This window comes from Podarcis erhardii (assembly GCF_964252035.2).
Source record: "Podarcis erhardii genome assembly, chromosome: 4".
In the NCBI taxonomy this organism is placed as follows: Eukaryota; Metazoa; Chordata; class Lepidosauria; order Squamata; family Lacertidae; genus Podarcis; species Podarcis erhardii.
The window spans coordinates 86355297-86373739 of NC_138508.1; the positions used below are offsets into that span (position 1 = coordinate 86355297).

Consider the following 18443-nt stretch of genomic DNA (forward strand, 5'->3'; position numbering starts at 1 on the left):
TGTGTGTGTGTGTGTGTGTGTGTGTAAAAGGGAGAGAGGCTATGCAGAAACATTTCTATTTAGAAATCCTTGAAGGTTTCTTAATTTTCTTTGTGATAAACAATTGCATCTTCTACTGTTCACTGTTCTGTTGTAATCTGCTAGTGTGACTTTCAGCGACTAATTTCTATATTAAACATTTGGTCTCTCTTTATACACTTTCTAATTTCTTTTCTAAACAGCTGCCTAATATTAAATTAATATACACAATCTAAAGTGGAAACTCTTAATCCTTTGATATTTTAAATAATATGATGAAGCAAATGTTCTGCTGTCCTCAGTTTAATTTTCAGTGTAGGGTGCATTTAAAATACTTGAGTGTTTGAAATGTACAGTACAGATATTGTTGCCTTTGCTATCTTGCGGTACACTTCTTAAGGGAAACATTTTTTGTATGTGCAGACTGAGAATTCTAGCCCTCTTGTTGAGCTTGATTATATTCAGGGGTGCGGGAACAAGGCATGCAATGCACTTCTGAGGAATCATTGAAAATATTATGCTCTTTGTGACTGATGAGCTTCTATGTTCCACGGGCGACCTGTATAGTTGTACAAGTTGTACAAGAAGTTTCTGGTTGCGTACTCTTTTTGTAAAATCTGCATTAATTTTGATATGTATTGTTTTCATTTGTTTTGGGGGTTTTTTGGGGGGGGAATGAGAATGTTATGACTTAATAGCTCATGAGTTGTGACACCAAAGGAAGTATGGTTGGACCTTATTGTGTGCGAGGTCCACCAACACACTGCACTCAGATAATTAGTTCTTTCAGCTGTTTGGCAAGACATTAACTAGAACATTGTGTTAAAACAAAACAGCTGCAAGTGAGCAATTGTTCCAATTGGCAGGCACTCTTCATTAGACCTAGGTGTATTGTTTGTTAATATATAAATGGCTAATATCTACTAGACAATTTTCAAACATGCATGTTCTCCATGGAGAAATAAAATAAACACGGCAAATGTTTTGCCAGAAAGAGATGTATTTTAAGGAGAAAGCAATGAGCAGTGTGCTAGATTCCTGCTTGCTTCTGTTTTGAATATCCTTCCTGTAAAATCCTTGTGGATTTTATATTTGGATGCATTGTACTTTCCTAAGTATTTGGGCAGGGCAGTGGGGGATGGAAAAGGAGACATGTTATGTCTTAATAGCTCATGAGTGGACCCCAAAGGAAGTGCACACTGCTAACAAAACTGAATGGAGAAGTGAGCCACATCCCTTGTTTTGAGAAACTAGTAATCAGTGGGTGTATATTCTAAATAACATCCAGGTTTTCATCAGAGATATTCTAAGCAAGTTTTCTTTCAGCCCTTCTTTTGCAATGCTTCTTTATTTAGACACATTGCATTTTCACCCTTATGTTATAAACAAATTAAATGTTAAAAGTGAAGTTATTCTGCATGCTCGTTAATGAAATTATTTTGTACATTTCAAATGAGTTAAAGGGGGAGATGAAACATTCATAACTTCATTTTTGTTGTGTAACACTGAAGTGGGAACTATGTAGCGAGATCTGCAAGTTACGTATTATGCTTGTGCATCTAGCTCATGGGGAAGATGCCAATTACGGTTGTAAAAAGAAGTGCTTTCTGTTTCCCACCTGGGGAAACAAATATGGCTGTTGCCTTTCACATGTAATTTCAGAATGTTTTGTAACGGTTAAAGGTAGATAAAAAATGAAACCGTATCGCAAGGTGGATTTCTGTTAACCATAGAATAATATCCTTGTTCAACATAATAGTAAGCTGTTGCTTTACGCTATGTACATAAGTTAGAACGAACCCAAGCAAAGCCTTGGGACTATCCTGTCCCCATGTGACTGGGTGAAGGACTGCTGCAGCATTATGCATGAACCAAAAATTGTTGTTTAAAACACACTCACACAATTTCTAAACAAACCAACTTCAGAACATAGGTTCATTGTGCGTGTAGTGCTAAACTATAAACAGTAACATGAAAAGTCAGTCCATTATGGTTGACATAAAAAAATATGTGAGTTTAATGTGGAAAGTTGAGTAGTGTTATTTCTTTGTGTATTTTCTTAGAAAAATTATAGGGCAGGATTCAACTCATTGGACCTGCTAGCAAAAGCCCACACAACTACTTATACTTAAATCCTACCAAATGAAAGTAAGCTTGATAAGGATAAGTCATGTATGGAAATACTTCATTTTTTCCTACCTCTTCGCCGTTCATGCTTTTCATGAAGGGAGAGAGGAATGCTCTAGATACTTTGCTCATAGCTTACCATGTTTTTGCAGTAGGGTGGGGAAGTCATGGTGGTGAGGCAGAACAGACTGGTCTTTAATTGTGTACCTAAAGGGAATATATAGGCTACTTTCCTTCATCTTGCTTCCCTCACTCCTTTCTTCAAGTTCCACAGCTCCTTTACTAGATCACCTTCTTGCTGTAATCCATGTTAGAGTAAAAGGTAAAGGTAAAGGACCCCTGACAGTTAAGTCCAGTTGGGAACAACTCTGGGGTTGCGACGCTCATGTCACTTTACTGGCCGAGGGAGCTGACGTTTGTCTGCAGTTTTTCCGGGTCATGTGGCCAGCATGACTAAGCCGCTTCTGGCAAACCAGAGCAGTGCACGGAAACGCGGTTTACCTTCCCGCCGGAGTGGTACCTATTTATCTATTTGCACTTTGATGTGCTTTCGAACTGCTAGGTTGGCAGGAGCTGGGACTGAACAATGGGAGCTCACCCCGTTGCGGGGATTCAAACTTCCGACCTTCTGACCTCAGTTGTTTACACCACAGCGCTACCTGTGTCCCTACCCACCCGCGTCCCATGTTAGAGTAGTAATGTTTAATGCTTTTACCACATTGGACACACAATTATTTTTACCAATACCCTTTTGAGTCCTTAATTATGTAACTTCTCTTGTATGGTTTGTACAAAACAAAGTAGTGAGGAAGGAGCAGAAATGCAGACTCTACTGAGACCTTTCAGACTTTACTTCACATGAATGGGTCTCGGATTCCAAATTCAGCCACATGTATACAGAGTAGGATTGTAAGGATGAGGACAGAAGGAAATGAAATATAGAGAAATACAAATGTTGGTGATCACAAATGGTGATTATTACCTTGTTAAGAATGGCCATTCACAAAAGTAGTTGATAATACAGAAATTATGGCATTGATAAGCCAATTAGCACGTGCAGTGGGGAAAAAATATCAATTGTGCTGATTCAGATGTAGTCTGAATGCAGTATGTCAGATGTAGTATGCGTCTGAATACCAGTTAATAGAAACTGTAGAAGGGCAGAGTATGTCTGAGCTCAGGTCATGCTTGCAGATTTCCCATAAGCATCTGGTTGGCTACTGCAAGAACAGGATTCTAAATTAGATAGGTCACTGGCTTGTCTTATGTTCTTATGATAGTACTAGTGCTGAACTGCAGCCTTACAGACCCAGAGGGAATGTAGCTCTCCAGGCAGGGGGGTGGGAGTTGCCCCACACCTGCTGCGTGGTTCATTACTTTTCAGCAGGCCCTTTTCTTGTGCTACAAATACCTCTGTTCACTGCTTACCCCAAAAGGTCACAAGATGTAGTTCTGAATACATCTAAAGAGTAACTACAGTGAAACTTGTGTTTCCAAATGTATGTGTTTTACAGGGGTGACGTTATTTCCTAGCATCTTGAGGCCCAAAAATAATCACTTTAGTGGTAGTATTGTATGTAGCCTATAACTTTTTCCCTGTTAGACAATGGTTTATAGAATGGAAAATATCTGTAAGAGGGAGCACAGGGGAGAATCTGCTTTCCTGGAAAGTGTGTCACTGTAAGTAGTGCCAAAGTCAATATGTTGTCCTCTATTCTTTTGTTGAGAATGATGAAATATCCTTCCTCTTACTGAGGATGTGAACTCTAGAAAACATATCAGAATATTCTCTTAAATGAGATGATTATTGTTAGGGTTATGCATAGGTGTGTAAGGCATTAGTTTCAAGAATAGCATGCAGTCTTAACAAGGGCCCTGCGGCTAAGGTTAGTAGATTTCCATATGTTTCGGTAGGGTAGAAAGGATAGGAATCTTGTCCATTAGAGCCAAATGTAATCCATGCTATTCAAAAGAAGATAAGAGCAGGTTCACTGGATCAGGCCAAAAGACCATCTGGTCTAGCATCTTGCTCTTACAGGACCAGCCAGACCACAAGCAGCACCTGAGTGTATGAACACTTCCCACTTAAGACAGTGGAAATACAACATAGCCATCATAGCTAGTAGGCATTATATGGTTGTTTTATTTATATTTATAAACTGCTAAACCTTACAAAACACCACAGTGGTTTTTACAATTTCTATTTGTTTGTTTAAAGGACATATCCTGCTTTCCACCATGCAGGTTTCAAAGCAGCTTACAACAACAAATAAAGTACAACAAATAAAGCAGTTATCCCAAGAGAAATCAGTTACTGCCCATGAGTCAGCTCATCCTTCCTGTAAAGCCTGTAGAAATAGGAGAGTTTCTGGCACCTGACAAAATATGTACACTCATAGCTGGGTTAACTTCATTGGGCGATGTATTCTACAAGGCAGGTACTCTGTGTGGAAGGACTTTGAGTCACTGTGAAACAAACCTCTGGTACACGGGACACCACAAGCAGGGCCCCCATAGATGAGCACAGTGAACAAGCAGGGCTTTATATATAAACAGTAAAATATTAAGTTTGGCCCAGTAGCTTATTGACAGTTTCTCAACACAGGTATTATGTCCCACATAGAACTCATTGCAATAATTCAGTTGTGATTTTACCAGTGTTACCAATGTCTAGGAATATCTGTAGTTGGCACACCAGCCAAAACTTACAGTAACTACTCCCAGCCACTGAGGCCACTTGAGCCTCCAGTGACAATTACAGAGCAAGTGGTACTCCTAGACTATATAAATATTCCTTCAGAGGTAGTATAACCCCATGCTGAAAAGGTAACTGACCTATATCCAGAACAGCAGAGCCATTCACCCACAGAGCCTCCATTTTACCAGGATTTGGCTTCAGTTTATTGCTTTATTAATATTCTGGGACAATAGGCTTTGAAATACATTCTTTATTGAGGACTTCCGGGTTAGCGTGAACGGCTAATGGCGGATTCCCTCCGAGCTCCGGAGGGAATCTGCTCTACTGAGGACGGGTCTTGCCGTGCCGGCGACACGGGGACCCTTAGAAACCGCAGGCGCGGAAGCCTGCGGACTTGGTGACTCGGTGGGCACCTTAAGCGCCCTCCCCGACCCACGAAGAGCCTTTTTAAAGGCTGCGGAGAGGGTACGGAGAGTGGCGTGGTGCTGAGAGTAGACCGCTACCTCAGTGGAGTGAAGCCGCAAGCCATGGCCGGAGAGCGCTGACTTTCTTCCCAAAATTTGGACTGGATAACAAAGGACCCGTGAGTAGTGGAATTTGGACTTTAAAAATTTTATCCTGTGAATTCGGCACGATCGGGGGATGTGTTAAAGCGAAGTCTGCACCCCCTCTACTTATAGACGATTTAAAGCAAGGAACGGAGAATTAAGGCGGAATGAATACTGTTTTGATGATTTAAAAGTTTTTCACAAATTTGATAGAAGAAGATTTTGTGCTGGAGAGAAAGGGAATTTTGGAACTTTGTGTGTAATCCCCCCCAAAAACCCGGGAGTGTCCTATTTGGGTGCCGGAGGAAGAAGTGAAAGGAGTTTGACAGCTGTCAAAGAAGCTGTCAAACGGGCGGACAAAGTAAAGAATTTTGTTATTTAACAACTCTTGGAATTAAAGCTGATACATTTGGACTTAGGCGATTGGAAACAAAGTATTGATAATAACAAAGTAACAGATTATTGGAAAAGGACTACTAAATAACTGAAAGCCCCCTAGGGGGAATTAGTGACATTACAATGGCTGCAGAGGGAAAATTACTGGCGGAGATAGAAAAAATGTTCTTTCTCGTGGGAATCCTGCAGGAGCAGAGTATGGCTCTGAGTAAAGTTTTTATGACCTTGAATTCTGAAACAAACAACTCTGCTGAATGCACAAAGGAGACGCATGATAAAAACTCTGCAGCTGAGCAGGAAGAGATGCCTTTGGAATTGACAGAGAAGAAAGAAGGAGTTCAGACACTACAAGTGGAAAATATCAACCAGGAATCTGCATTGTTAGAGTATGAGCAAGAAGACCTTTGGATTACAAACCTGCGAAAGATGAGAAAGAAGAAGAGAGAAGTCCCTGGAGTACTTGGAATATTAAAATTAAAAAGAATAAAGCAACATGATTGGGACTTTCCTCCTGAGTATGGAAAACTAGATGGTCTTTCGCAGCAAACACTCTTTAACATTCTGGATGAAAGAAAATATGATGTGACTCTGACTGAACTCCTTCGGGGTCTTAGGACCAACAAAGAGGACTACCAACATAGTTGGCAGAGAGGGACTGACAGAGAATCAGACGCCTCGGACGTGAGGAATCCGGGCTAAGAACTATTTTTTGTTTGTTTGTTTTTTTAGACATTTGTCTGGGAAGGGACAGAAACCGGGGCGGGGGGGGAGAGAATAGAACTATAAAATGTTTTGTTTTGTTTTACTTGGTCAATGTGACCTATAATTAATATAATAAAGGGAAAATTTGTGGAGGGGAAGTTAGATCGACCTTAAAAAAAAAAGAAATTAATGATTATAAGAGAATTGGATAAGTTGAATATAGATAAACAAAAAGAATTTAATTTTTAAAAAACAATATGAATATCTTTAAGAGGTTAGGTAAGAACTTGCTGAATTAATTTTGGAACTGGGATGTAAGAGGAGGGGGTGGGGGGAAGTCAATGAAAGTGGGTAAAGAAAATTAGGGTATGTAATTGTATTTGTGTGTTTGTGTGTTCTTGTCTTTGTGTGTGTGTTTGTTGTTATAAAATGTAAAAACCCAATAAAAATTATTTTTTTAAAAAAATGAAATACATTCTTTATTTTATTGTGTACCTACATGTGGTTGCAAGATGAAAGGGGGAAATAATCCTATTTTGTTGGATCAACACATGTCAGTACAAACAACAAATAATCTCCCAGTTATTCGTAAACCTTAGCTTTTTCTTCAACAGATTAACTACTTTGCTAGAACATAGAAGTAAATATGTACAGTGCCTTAAATCTTAAAACATTGTCATGATAGGGAAGAATAACTTTTACTTGTATTCCAACAACAAATTTTATAGTAAAGTAAATGAGGAAAGGAGTTTAAAACTGGTTGTGGGTAGAGATCTGGAATATAACTGTCCACACTGAGGAAGAAAGAAGGAGATTGTAACTTTTTCCAGGCTTGGCTTTAACGGTAATATTTCTAGCTGCTTTAATTAGTTATTTTTCTATTGGAAATGTGTATTTATTGGGGCTTGAACCTCTCATTTACATTGTGTGCGTATACTTTGCTTGAACTTTTTGTGCTATTATCAGTATCTTGTAATCTCACCAGATGCCTTTTTCATAGGAAACTTTCCATGATATGCTTTATTTTGAAGCTTTCAGGAAATAGAATTTCAGGAAGCATATTTAAAAACAATAGTCTGAGCTGTGTTTGTAGGAGATATTTCCACCTGATACCATAAAACCAGTGTTCTTTCTTAGTGTTGCTAATAGGCCTGGGCCCTTGTCCAGAGAACCACAAAAGCAAGAGAACATTGCATAGATGGGCTTGTTCTCTTACAGTGCCAACTGGAATTGAAGCAGGAGCTTAACACAGTGCTGATCCACAGTTGAAGGAGTATAAACAGGGGAAGGGTGTGCCTCTAGTTGTGTTTCTCCTATTGCAGATTGGGATTATGAAGCTTTAGAGTGAAGACTCTCGCATGTTTACCTATTAGACTGGTGAGGAGAGCACAAAGATGGCACTTGTTCAAGTGTGCACATACAGGCAGCTGTGTCTCAGACACAGCACTAACTGGTTCACCATAGCCCTCCCCACAGTTGGCTTCTGCACCTGTAGTATGGCTGATCTGGAAGATATCTGCATATGTGAATTGCATTCTCTGGATGTATGCAACTGGAAGCTCTTTCACTAGCTGTGAAAGAGCTTCAGTATCATTCTGCTTCCCAGCGGTAACAAGTGAGTACAGTGGTACCTCGGGTTAAGTACTTAATTCGTTCCGGAGGTCCGTTCTTAACCTGAAACTGTTCTTAACCTGAAGCACCACTTTAGCTAGTGGGGCCTTCTGCTGCCGCCGCGCCCCAAAGCACGATTTCTGTTCTCATCCTGAAGCAAAGTTCTTAACCCAAGGTACTATTTCTGGGTTAGCGGAGTCTGTAACCTGAAGCGTCTGTAACCCCATAGTATCATTAATCTAAACAGTGGTGTGAAAAGTACAAATTACAGAATCTAGCTCTTCCATTTGTTCGTGTATATTTTCTTTGGTGGAGGAAATAACTGTTATGGTTAGCAGTTTATGCACAAGGGTAACAGATTCTTTAGGTAGCTTGTTTCCCTTTTGAGATTAACGAAGAACTAGTATTTGTTAGTAGCACCTAATGGAACTAATTGACATGAAGGGGTGTGATTGGATCTCAGCTAGAAGAGAGATGCTATCATTGAGCTCTATGTAGTGTCCTTTCCCAGGGGTGGAGGAAGGGGGTGCAGTGGGGGCGGTTGCCCTGGGTGTCACCACTGAGGGGGGTGACAAAATGCCGGGCGGCACTCGGGGGGCCTGCAGCACGCTTGAGCCACCGTCTCTCCTGGGAGACACATAGTGGCTTGAGCGTGCCCAGGCTCCATGCTGCCCAAATGGTCCGCCCGCTGCCTCCCCCTCAACTGTAGGGCGGCTGAGTGGGAGGAGTCAGGTAGACTCCGGAGGCCCCGCGGAGTGTCCTGCCCCAGCTGGCTCTGCCCCATGGGCAGTTGGCCCCACTCACGGGTGCAGGGCACACACACCACCCCCAGGTGCCTGATCGGCTTGCTCTGCTGCTGCCCTTTCCATCCTCTGTTTATAAGGCAAGCTAATCATTTAAAACCAGAAACATTTAGCAGCAATACTGTTGAATTGAGAAACAATTTCCTTTGAAAAAGATTCTGAATTAAATTTAGATTAGGAGTAAACAAAAATAGCTCATCCACAGATTTTTATTGGCTCAAAAACTCAAGTCAAAGTTGATCTGTGTCCTAATACTAGAATGTTCAATCCAAATGGCTTGTGTGTTACTCCTTTGCGCCGTGCTGTTGCTGTTTCAAACACTGAGAGAAAAATGAAGATACTAAGTAAACTTGTGTCTACAATACTCTTTTGGGAAAATGTCTCTGGAGTCCTTCATGGTTCTGTCTTAGAAGCAAGGCAGAAAGTTTGCTGCAACTCTTAACTGTACACATTCCAGCATTTAAAATCTGCCACCTGGCTTATGCAGGCAATTAAGAAAATTGATGGTCACTGATTTTAAATGTGTATGTGTTGTATTATATATAGATTTTATTGTAAACTGCTTTCATGTTTTTTATGATACAGTGGTATAGAAATATTTAAATAAATAAATAATACACATAAAAATTATTTATTCCTATATAGCATAATAAAAACATTTCTGGTTTGCTATCAAATGTGGTTATTGCTTTCACATACAGTTGTGTGAAATACCTATGTCACGGCAATCTGTTTCTAATAGAACCTAGATGTCTGTTAAAGTTTTGATACTTTTCTGTAGTACGCCTTTATCAGAGTAGGGTCAGTTACCTTTATGTTCTTTTTAATCAGTGTTCCTTGATTAAAGGAATTTATATTTCACATTCATTGGCAATGGTCAACTGCTTTTAATAAGTCTCATCCTGATTTGTTCATTGCAGAAATCATTAGATTTTGCTGGTGGTTTCAGCAAAAATATGTCAGTATAACTAGAGATGTAATGATTTAGTTATCTAGCTGTTGAGTAACAAGTGGGATATTATGGTCAAGTTGTATTTCAACCAGAAAAACGCTGTGTGTGCCTTGTCGTATTTCTTTAGGGTTTGGTCTATTTTATTATGTCGTCAACAGTTTCCACGTTTACTTTTGAAGTTAAGTTTGCCTATTCTTTTTCATGTGGGTGTTCTTATTATTCTTTGAACTAAGTATGCTCCGCTATACAAACAATTAAAGCATACTTTTCTTTTCTGTGATAATGTATTGTGTTCTCTGTAAAAAAACAAAAACTAAAACTTAGTTGCACACTCCCAGTTCTCTAGCCTCTCCTTTGATAGTGTTTCTTTCCAAATATAACATTTTGTTCTTTTGAACTCCGTCCAATGCGACATTTTATTTAACAGGAATGTTCCCATGTGGTAGATATTAGAAAATCTGAATTAAATTTGACTAACCTGTGTTCAGATCAGTGTGTCTCCAAAGAAGCCTTTTTTGAAGAAAATCTTAACATATTTTGTATCTTCCTCTGAATGATCTTTGATAGAAAGGAAAAAATGATCTTTGAGAAGAAAGTCTTCTGATTTGCCTTAATTTACTTCATGTAATTGTTAAATATTGGAACTTAAATTCCCACATATTGTTGCTGATACAGATAAATTTTACATGTTCCAGTAAAAAGAGCATTCAGGAGAAAAATACGGTACTTTATGGGAATTCAAGCAGAAAAGTGAACTTAAACCATTATCGTACTATTTTCTGCAAGCTTCCTTCCATGGTATTTACACAACTAGAGCCTTTCTAGATAGCAATAAAAACCTTATCAAGACATGTAAAGTGTCCTATTGCAGCATAATTAGTATTCACAGTTTCAGCTAGAGGTTTACTTGGATCTATGATCCAAAAGTATTTTGCTGTTGTTCAGGGATTCTTTAAAAGAGAATCAGTTGCTCACTTGGAGTTGGGCAATAATTGGCATAGTTTCTTTATGTTATGTAGAGTAATTTTGTTTAAATTGTATGTATATATAATGGATAGATAGATAGATAGATTACCGTATTTTTCGCCCCATAGGACGCACTTTTTCCTCTCCAAAAATGAAGGGGAAATGTGTGTGCGTCCTATGGGGCGAATGCAGGCTTTCGCTGAAGCCTGGAGAGCAAGAGGCATCGGTGCGCACCAAACCGTCTCGCTCTCCAGGCTTCAGGAAGCTATCAGCAAGCCTTGCCCGCCCGGTGGGAGTTCCCGCGGGCTCACAAGGCTTGCGGGCAGCAGCCTGCAGCCCCGGCGAGTGTCCGCAAGCCTTGCGCGCCCGGTGGGAGGTCCTGCCGGGCGCGCGCGGCTTGGGGCGGCAGCCTGCCGCCCGAAGCACGCGGAGCCCTCCGGAGGGCTCCCCGCACTTTGGGCGAGTGTCCGCAAGCCTTGCGCGCCCGGTGGGAGGTCCTGCCGGGCGTGCGAGGCTTGGGGCGGCAGCCTGCTGCCCGAAGCACGGGGAGCCCTCCGGAGGGTGCCCCGTGCTTCGGGCAGGTGTGCGCAAGGCTTGGGGCGGCAGCCGCGGCTGGGGGGGATAAATTTTTTTTTATTCATCCCTCCCCCCAAAAAACCGCAAGCTCCAGGGACAGCTGGGAGGCGCAGCGTGTCTTCCCGCTGTCCCCGGACCTGGTCTGCTGGCGGGCAGCGGGGAGAAGAGCGCTTCTCCCCGCTGCCGGCCCCACAAGCGCCTGGGGGGAAATAATTTCCCCCCCTTTATTTCCCCCCCAAAAAACTTGGTGCGTCCTATGGGCCGGTGCGTCCTATGGGGCGAAAAATACGGTAGATAGTGGTATTACAATTATTTCCAAGCCATTAGAATCAGATTTCTTAATTGCAGCAAAAGATATTAGAAGTGTTTGCCTTGTGTTAAGAAGGGCTGCACAATATTCAGTGATAAGAGTAAAATATCTCATTTGTAAACTAGGAGAATACTTGAGAATAATGCAGCTACAGTGGTGCCTCGCAAGATGAAAAGAATCCGTTCCGCGATTCTCTTTGTCTAGCGTTTTTTTTGTCTTGCGAAGCAAGCCCATTGACAGCTTAGCGGATTAGCGCTATTAGCGGTCTAGCGGCTTTTAGCGATCAGCTGTTAAGTGGCTTATCAGCGGAACAGCTGATAAGCGGCTTAGCGGCTTAGGAAAGGGGGGGAGCGAAAAAAACCAGCGGGAACTAGCAAGATTTTTTCGTCTTGCGAAGCAACCCCACAGAGAAATTTGTTTAGCGAAGCGCCTCCAAAACGGAAAACCCTTTCGTCTAGCGGGTTTTCCGTCTTGTGAGGCGTTCGTCTTGCGGGGCACCACTTCTATTAGATAAAAGTGAAGCATCAGCTTAATGACATAATACTGTGCCGATTAAAATGAATGGGTTGCTTTATATACATAAGCATGCATAATTTGTTAAGCATTTTGAACTTAAGTAAAACTTGACTTGTGTCTCCATTGTGTACAGCCATTTCTCCACACATGTTGGCTATATTGTTTTTTATACAAACACTTTGTTATCTGTAGTTCAGTTCAAACTCTGTTTCTATGGTATTCTAACTTTATTGTCTGCAATCCTATACACACTTAAATGGAGCTTAATGTGTAGAATTGTGCTGCAGTAGCCCATGGGTATATATAAATCCACATAAGTATATTTATAAATAAATTTGTGTTATCTAATAACTTAAATATTTCTATTTCTTTTTAGGCAAAACCAAAGCTCATTGAACCAATAGACTATGAAAATGTCATTGTTCAAAAGAAAACTCAAATCCTCAATGATGCCTTGCGTGAGATGCTGCTTTTCCCTTATGATGACTTCCAGGTAGCGTCTTTAATTCCAACACTAACAATTTTTTAAAAAGTTATTGTGCATTACCTTGTTAGCTATAAAGCATCAAATGCTATTTCCTTTAAACTTAGATTCAGCCTATAACCTAACTGATTTTACTGGTTACTATTGCTTCCCCTCTAGGTGTGTGTGTGTGTGTGTGTGTGTGTGTGTATACACACACACACACACACAGTGTATGTGTACATATGTGTAATATATATCTTAGTACTTTTAAATTAGAAATATGGTAAACTCATGATTTACAATTATGAAGAAAGAAGTCTATTGTTTCTTCTGCGCTGCTTACTTGCTTGTCTCCAGACTCTGTTCAATGTCTTGGTCCTAATCTTTAAAAAAAAATTTTTTTTTAATTGAGTGACTCCTTGTACATTTGTGTCTGCATGCTCAGATCAACACCTGAGGTTCTGTGTCTTGCTCTGTGTGTCTGATGTGCAGGCAGGTACAGATTCTCAGTCAAGGAATCTAGCTGCCCTTAGGGATGCTGATGTAACTCCCATCATTGTGTGGTTTTGCCATTGCACAACTTGGCTTTTGGCAAATGGCTGTGGGTAGCTGATTTCCCCACTATCTTTTTTGTGTCTTTCATTTTTGTTTGCTTCTGTGGCTTTGGTCATGTTCATTTTTTTGTTATAAAACTCTTGTTGATTTTATTGTATTTTGTATTGGTTATTAATTTGATTAACTTATCAATTTTGGAGTTCTTTTTTGAAAGAAGGAAAAGTAAACTATGAAATTTACTATGTTTAATCACCTCAGTGTAGCTATAGGAGTTATTTTTCTCCAAGACAGAGTTCTTTATTTAAAAAAATACATGAACAAATATTCTGCTTCCAGAATAAGGTTAACTTAATTGTGTGCATTTCTTCAGTGACTACTTCTTCCTTCACCTCACCACAAAAGATTGTATGTGGAGCAGAGGTGGGGAACCTTTTTAAATCTGAGGGCCACATTTCCTTCTCAGCAATTTTCTAGGGGCCACACACACCAGTGGTGCACACAGAGGCAAAAGTATGTGGAGCAAAAAATGAATTTCCCCCCTTTATATAGTAGGCTGTTCTCTACACAAACTCGTATCTCCAGTCAAGGCAAGCAAAATTCATCATCAGAGTTCAAGGACATATTCCAGCCAGTCAAAAACACTCAAGGAGGTTGCAATGCAGGACTAGAGGGCAGAGTCAGAGGTGGTTAGAAAGAGAGTGTAGTTTGGGAAGAATCCCAAGGGCCAGATAGAGAGGCTTGGACAACTGCTTTTGTCACTTGGGCCAGAGGTTCCCACGCCTGATATAGAGTCTTCCATCCACTACTTAAAACCTGGTTCTACAGCTAGCATAAAAAAAACAACCAGCAGTGTTAGTTTGTCTCACAAGAAGACTTGGATTTCTTACTGCAGCCATGTGAAAGTATTTTAACTGCTCTGGGATTGAGCACTATAACTGGCTGTGGCATGGTGACATTGTTTTAAAAAACACACAGCAAAAACTATTCTGAAGGCTCTCCAGCTATCATGGAAGTAACTTAAACTGGTATGTAACCATTTTGACAGAGATTGTGCAAAAAATGAACATGTAACATAGCATGGCAGACCTGCTTCATGTGTTTGCAGTATCTTCTTGAGACTTGAAGGATCTACTGGGGTTTTACTATTCATTAAACTCCTTTAAGAAAATGTTCACAGTTCTGGCTGTGAGATTTCTCTATTTCTTTTTGAAGCCCCATGTATCCTGATGCAAAGTAAAATGAGTGATTTTTTGGTTGATATTTGCCTGAAATGTTTGATATAAATACTGGATTTAATTCATGGAATGCTGATATTTTTTCTCGATATGAGCATGTTACTTTTCTTTCTTTCTTTTTTGTAAATGGCCTTTGTTTTAAAGAAGGATGCCCTCCTTCTTTAAAGGGTTTGAACTATGTTTATCTGTATGTTTGGATAATACTATTTTTAGTAGAACAAAGGAGGAAGTATGTTGAGCATCCATGGAAAGACCAGTATTGAATGCAGGAAGCAGGTGTTGACTGCAAACAATAGCAAATGTATATGTGGCTCAAAGAAAGTTAAACATCTTGGGATTTGTTAGCAATCCAGTATGACTCCAAATAAGCTTAAAACCATCCTAGAGTGTAGGCCATAATCTTGATAAGAATTATTGGGAAGACATCAAAGTTAATACACATAATGTACTTTACAAAACAAATTAAACTACCAGTTCTGCCACAGAACTGACTTTCTGATGCACAATTTGATTTGTAATACAGCAGTAGCCATACTATGTTACTGTACTCCATATAATATGTAATGTAATACTCCATTGCTAATAGCTATGGAGAGAGTCATAGGACTATTACATCAAAAGAGGCAAATCACTTGGGGATCCTTTGTTTGACTGAAGTTATGTATATGAAGATTTGTAGATGAGGGATTATTGTGATGTAGAAGGATAGGAGAGGCATGAGTCTCATTGTTCAGGCATACACTAATAAGAGGAGGGGGAAATAGGACATGCCAGGGGAGGTTTGATTTAGGGGAGGAAAGAATTATTTTGACTAAAAGTAGAGCTGAAACAAAAAGTTCTTTCAGTTTGAATTTGGGATAGGCAAACGTGGGGGCTGATTTTCCCTTACAGAATATTTTTGGGGTAACTCCCCATAATTTTGGGAGGGAGGAGGCCTGTCAGTAGCAACTACAGCTTTTTCTTTCTTTAAATTGCTTTTCTGTAAGCCGCTATTCCCTCTTCCAGTGCTATGTCATAACATAGTCCTGTAACAGTCCACCACATCTTGTGAGGGCAAAGTAAGATAGTTTTTTTTTCTTTTTTCTTTTTCTTTTTCAAGTAAATGAGGAAAGCTCCCTGAAGCTTAAATACAAATTAACCTTCACTCCCAGGAATAGTTCCAGAATATTTCCCCAAATTTGCTGCCCCCAAATGGGGTGATGAATTAGGGGAGGGCATTTTTCATCTGCACTCAGTGAAAGAAAATGAAGGCCATCCCTCTGTTGACCCCAACAGACAAAACATAGGTTTGTGGAAGTGAAGAGGAGAAGCTGCTACAAGAGAAATAAGGAGAAACAGCACCAGAGGCGGGTTCTAATGAGCTCTTGCTGCTGCCACTGCTTCTCTGATGGGAGAGGGCTTAAGCAGGGATGAGCAGTGGAAGTGGCAGTAGCGGTAGTGGCAAAGCCACTCCCGACTTAAGAAGGGGATGGAGTTGCGGGCTCACGCCCCCAACATCTGTGCGGGGCTGGGGAATCCTTGGGCCACAGCAGCCCCAGGGGCAGCCAATCGGCTGTCCTGGGGGGCGTGGCCTGGCTCACTTAAGGTGGGCGCGCCCCGGGATCTTCCTTTTTCGTCCTCGCAGCAGCGAATCCTCAGGCAGCGAATCAGGATGAGCCGTCCCTGGGGTTCCTTCTCTCTCTGGTCAGTTATACTTCCAGCCAGTATACACTCTTGTGAAAATTAGTCTTCAGCTTTGTTAACTCATACACAGCCTTAACAACTGTAGAAAAAAGATGCTTAAAAAGTTGAATCTGAGATAAGAGAAGTAGGAAAAAAACTGGGACAATTTCTCTTGGCTTTTTTCATATTTCAAAAACAGGATTGTGAACACTAAGGGCCCTGTCTCAGAATGATATGTATGATGACTAAACTAACAAAATCCAAGCTACAATAAAAACGTATCAGTTATAAAGTGTGGTGTAGTGATTGGACTAGGATTTGGGAGACCATGGTTCAAATCTCCCCTTGGCGTTGAAGCTCACTAGGTGACCTTGGACCAGTTGTGCCTCTCAGCCTAACCTACCTTACAGCATTATTGTAAGTATTAAATGAGGAGGGGAGTGTACACCACCATGATCTCCTTGGAGAAAAAGGTGGGACAGAAATGTAATTTATAATAATACCGTAATGACAATTTATTTCCATAGTGTGTATTTTGGTATTTTACATATAGTTCCAAAAAAATATGAATTAACAAATTGAAGAAGAACAAACCTTTCCTTGTGAGATATTTGATTTTAGAAATCATTTTAGTTGAATTTTATATTCATTTCAGCTGCAGTCCTTGACATATTTATTTGGTAGTAAGCTGCATGGAACTTAGTGATGCTTGGTCTGAATAGACCTTGATAGAATTGCATTGGAGGATGTAATTAGCACTTATAAATACAAGTGAAAACTATTTGCAATTAATTATACTTTGATCTCTCACTAAAGACAGCAGTACTGAAACGACAGCATCGATATGTATGCTCTACGATTCCTGATAATGCCGAGAAAGAAGCTCAGAGTTTATTTGTTAAAGAGGTAATGCTTCTGGTGTATTTGCTACTTGATTTCCATGCTTTGTATTTTTAATTTTATGTTGTAGCAAGTAGAACATGCAGCAAAATGTTGTTACATAGTTATCAGCCCTAAAAGGAATGATCCTGTTCAGGGCTCCAGGTAGCTGGAACAGAAGACACGTAGTTCTGTTGATGCCTCTTGGGAGTTTTAAGAAGAGTTTTAAAAAGCTCTCACTTTTTAGTGTGTTCTGTGAAGTGGTAAAGACATTCTGACTGTTCTGCTTTAAATCACCCATTCTAGTCTGTTTATACATGTGTTATGTTCAGTTGTTGAGAATTAAATAAGTTGAGAATGGTATGGTTTATCTAGCTGTATCATTTCACTATAGGACTTTCAAGGGCAACTACTAAATTAACTTTTATGAAAAATTAGTTGCTAGCATAGCCTTAGTTCGTATATAGCGAGTTTGACCAACATGCAAGATAAGCTAGTGTTGAAGCGAACATAAATGAGAATTGTTATGTTAGCAGATCATGGGTGGAGTAAAAATGTACTTCCTCTGAGCGAGAGTTGAAAAGGTTTTGCTGCAATTTTAGCCAGATTAGCAGCAGAACAAGCTAGTTGTATATTCAGACGGATATTCAGTAATATAATTGTTATAAATTTTATACAGTATATGGGTGCATTTTTATTTTTATACTTTTTCTTACTACGGTATCCTTATTTAATGGGGAGAAATGCTTTTTCACTAATAACAAATCTCATCAAAAATTTAACTGGCAGTTTTAAAGGCAACAATTTAAATAAAAACAAGCTCTCGCACTGCTAAGAAAATCACACTGTTCTATAAAGAATCTCACTCAAAGTTATCATATGTTTTCTCCTTATTTGCAGTGCATTAAAACGTATAACTCAGACTGGCATGTTGTCAATTATAAATATGAAGATTACTCAGGAGAGTTTCGACAGCTTCCAAAGTGAGTAGGATTTTCTAGGATTATACTACCTCTGTACTTGCAAAAAGATGTTTGTAAACTTTGGATAACTAATCTGAGGCTGTGTGGGTGATTTGGCGAGTGACAATTCCTTATCTTTGTGCTGCTTTTGTAATGTTTGAAATAGTTTTGCCTGAGTTCCAGATGTAGGTACAACTTACATATTTCATTGGAAACAACGCAGGACACAGGAGTCATTGGGCGCTTATGCTACTTCGTTGTACCACCATATGTTGTATCTGAAGTTGCTATGGGTGGGAACACTATAAGGAATGTTAATTTTAAATATCTTAGTTTCATTTTTACCTTTACAGTGCACCTCTGAAAATAGCAACTTGTTACTTGGGAGGTACTACAAAATGGGAGTGATTGGAGAGGCAAACATTTTTTAGAAGACAACAAATTCTCCTTTGAGAGGACAT

General features: G+C 40.0%; 1 protein-coding gene across 13 annotated transcripts in view; it reads left to right on the forward strand.

Moving 5' to 3' along the window:
- DOCK9 (dedicator of cytokinesis 9) overlaps positions 1–18443 on the forward strand; it is a 101678-nt gene that overhangs the window by 23556 nt on the left and 59679 nt on the right. For all 13 annotated transcript variants that reach the window (XM_081857949.1, XM_081857950.1, XM_081857943.1 and 10 more), the window contains exons 2-4: positions 12600–12716; positions 16958–17047; positions 17921–18003. In XM_081857949.1, coding sequence (XP_081714075.1) covers positions 12600–12716; positions 16958–17047; positions 17921–18003 — 290 coding nt within the window. The remainder of the gene's footprint in view (positions 1–12599; positions 12717–16957; positions 17048–17920; positions 18004–18443) is intronic.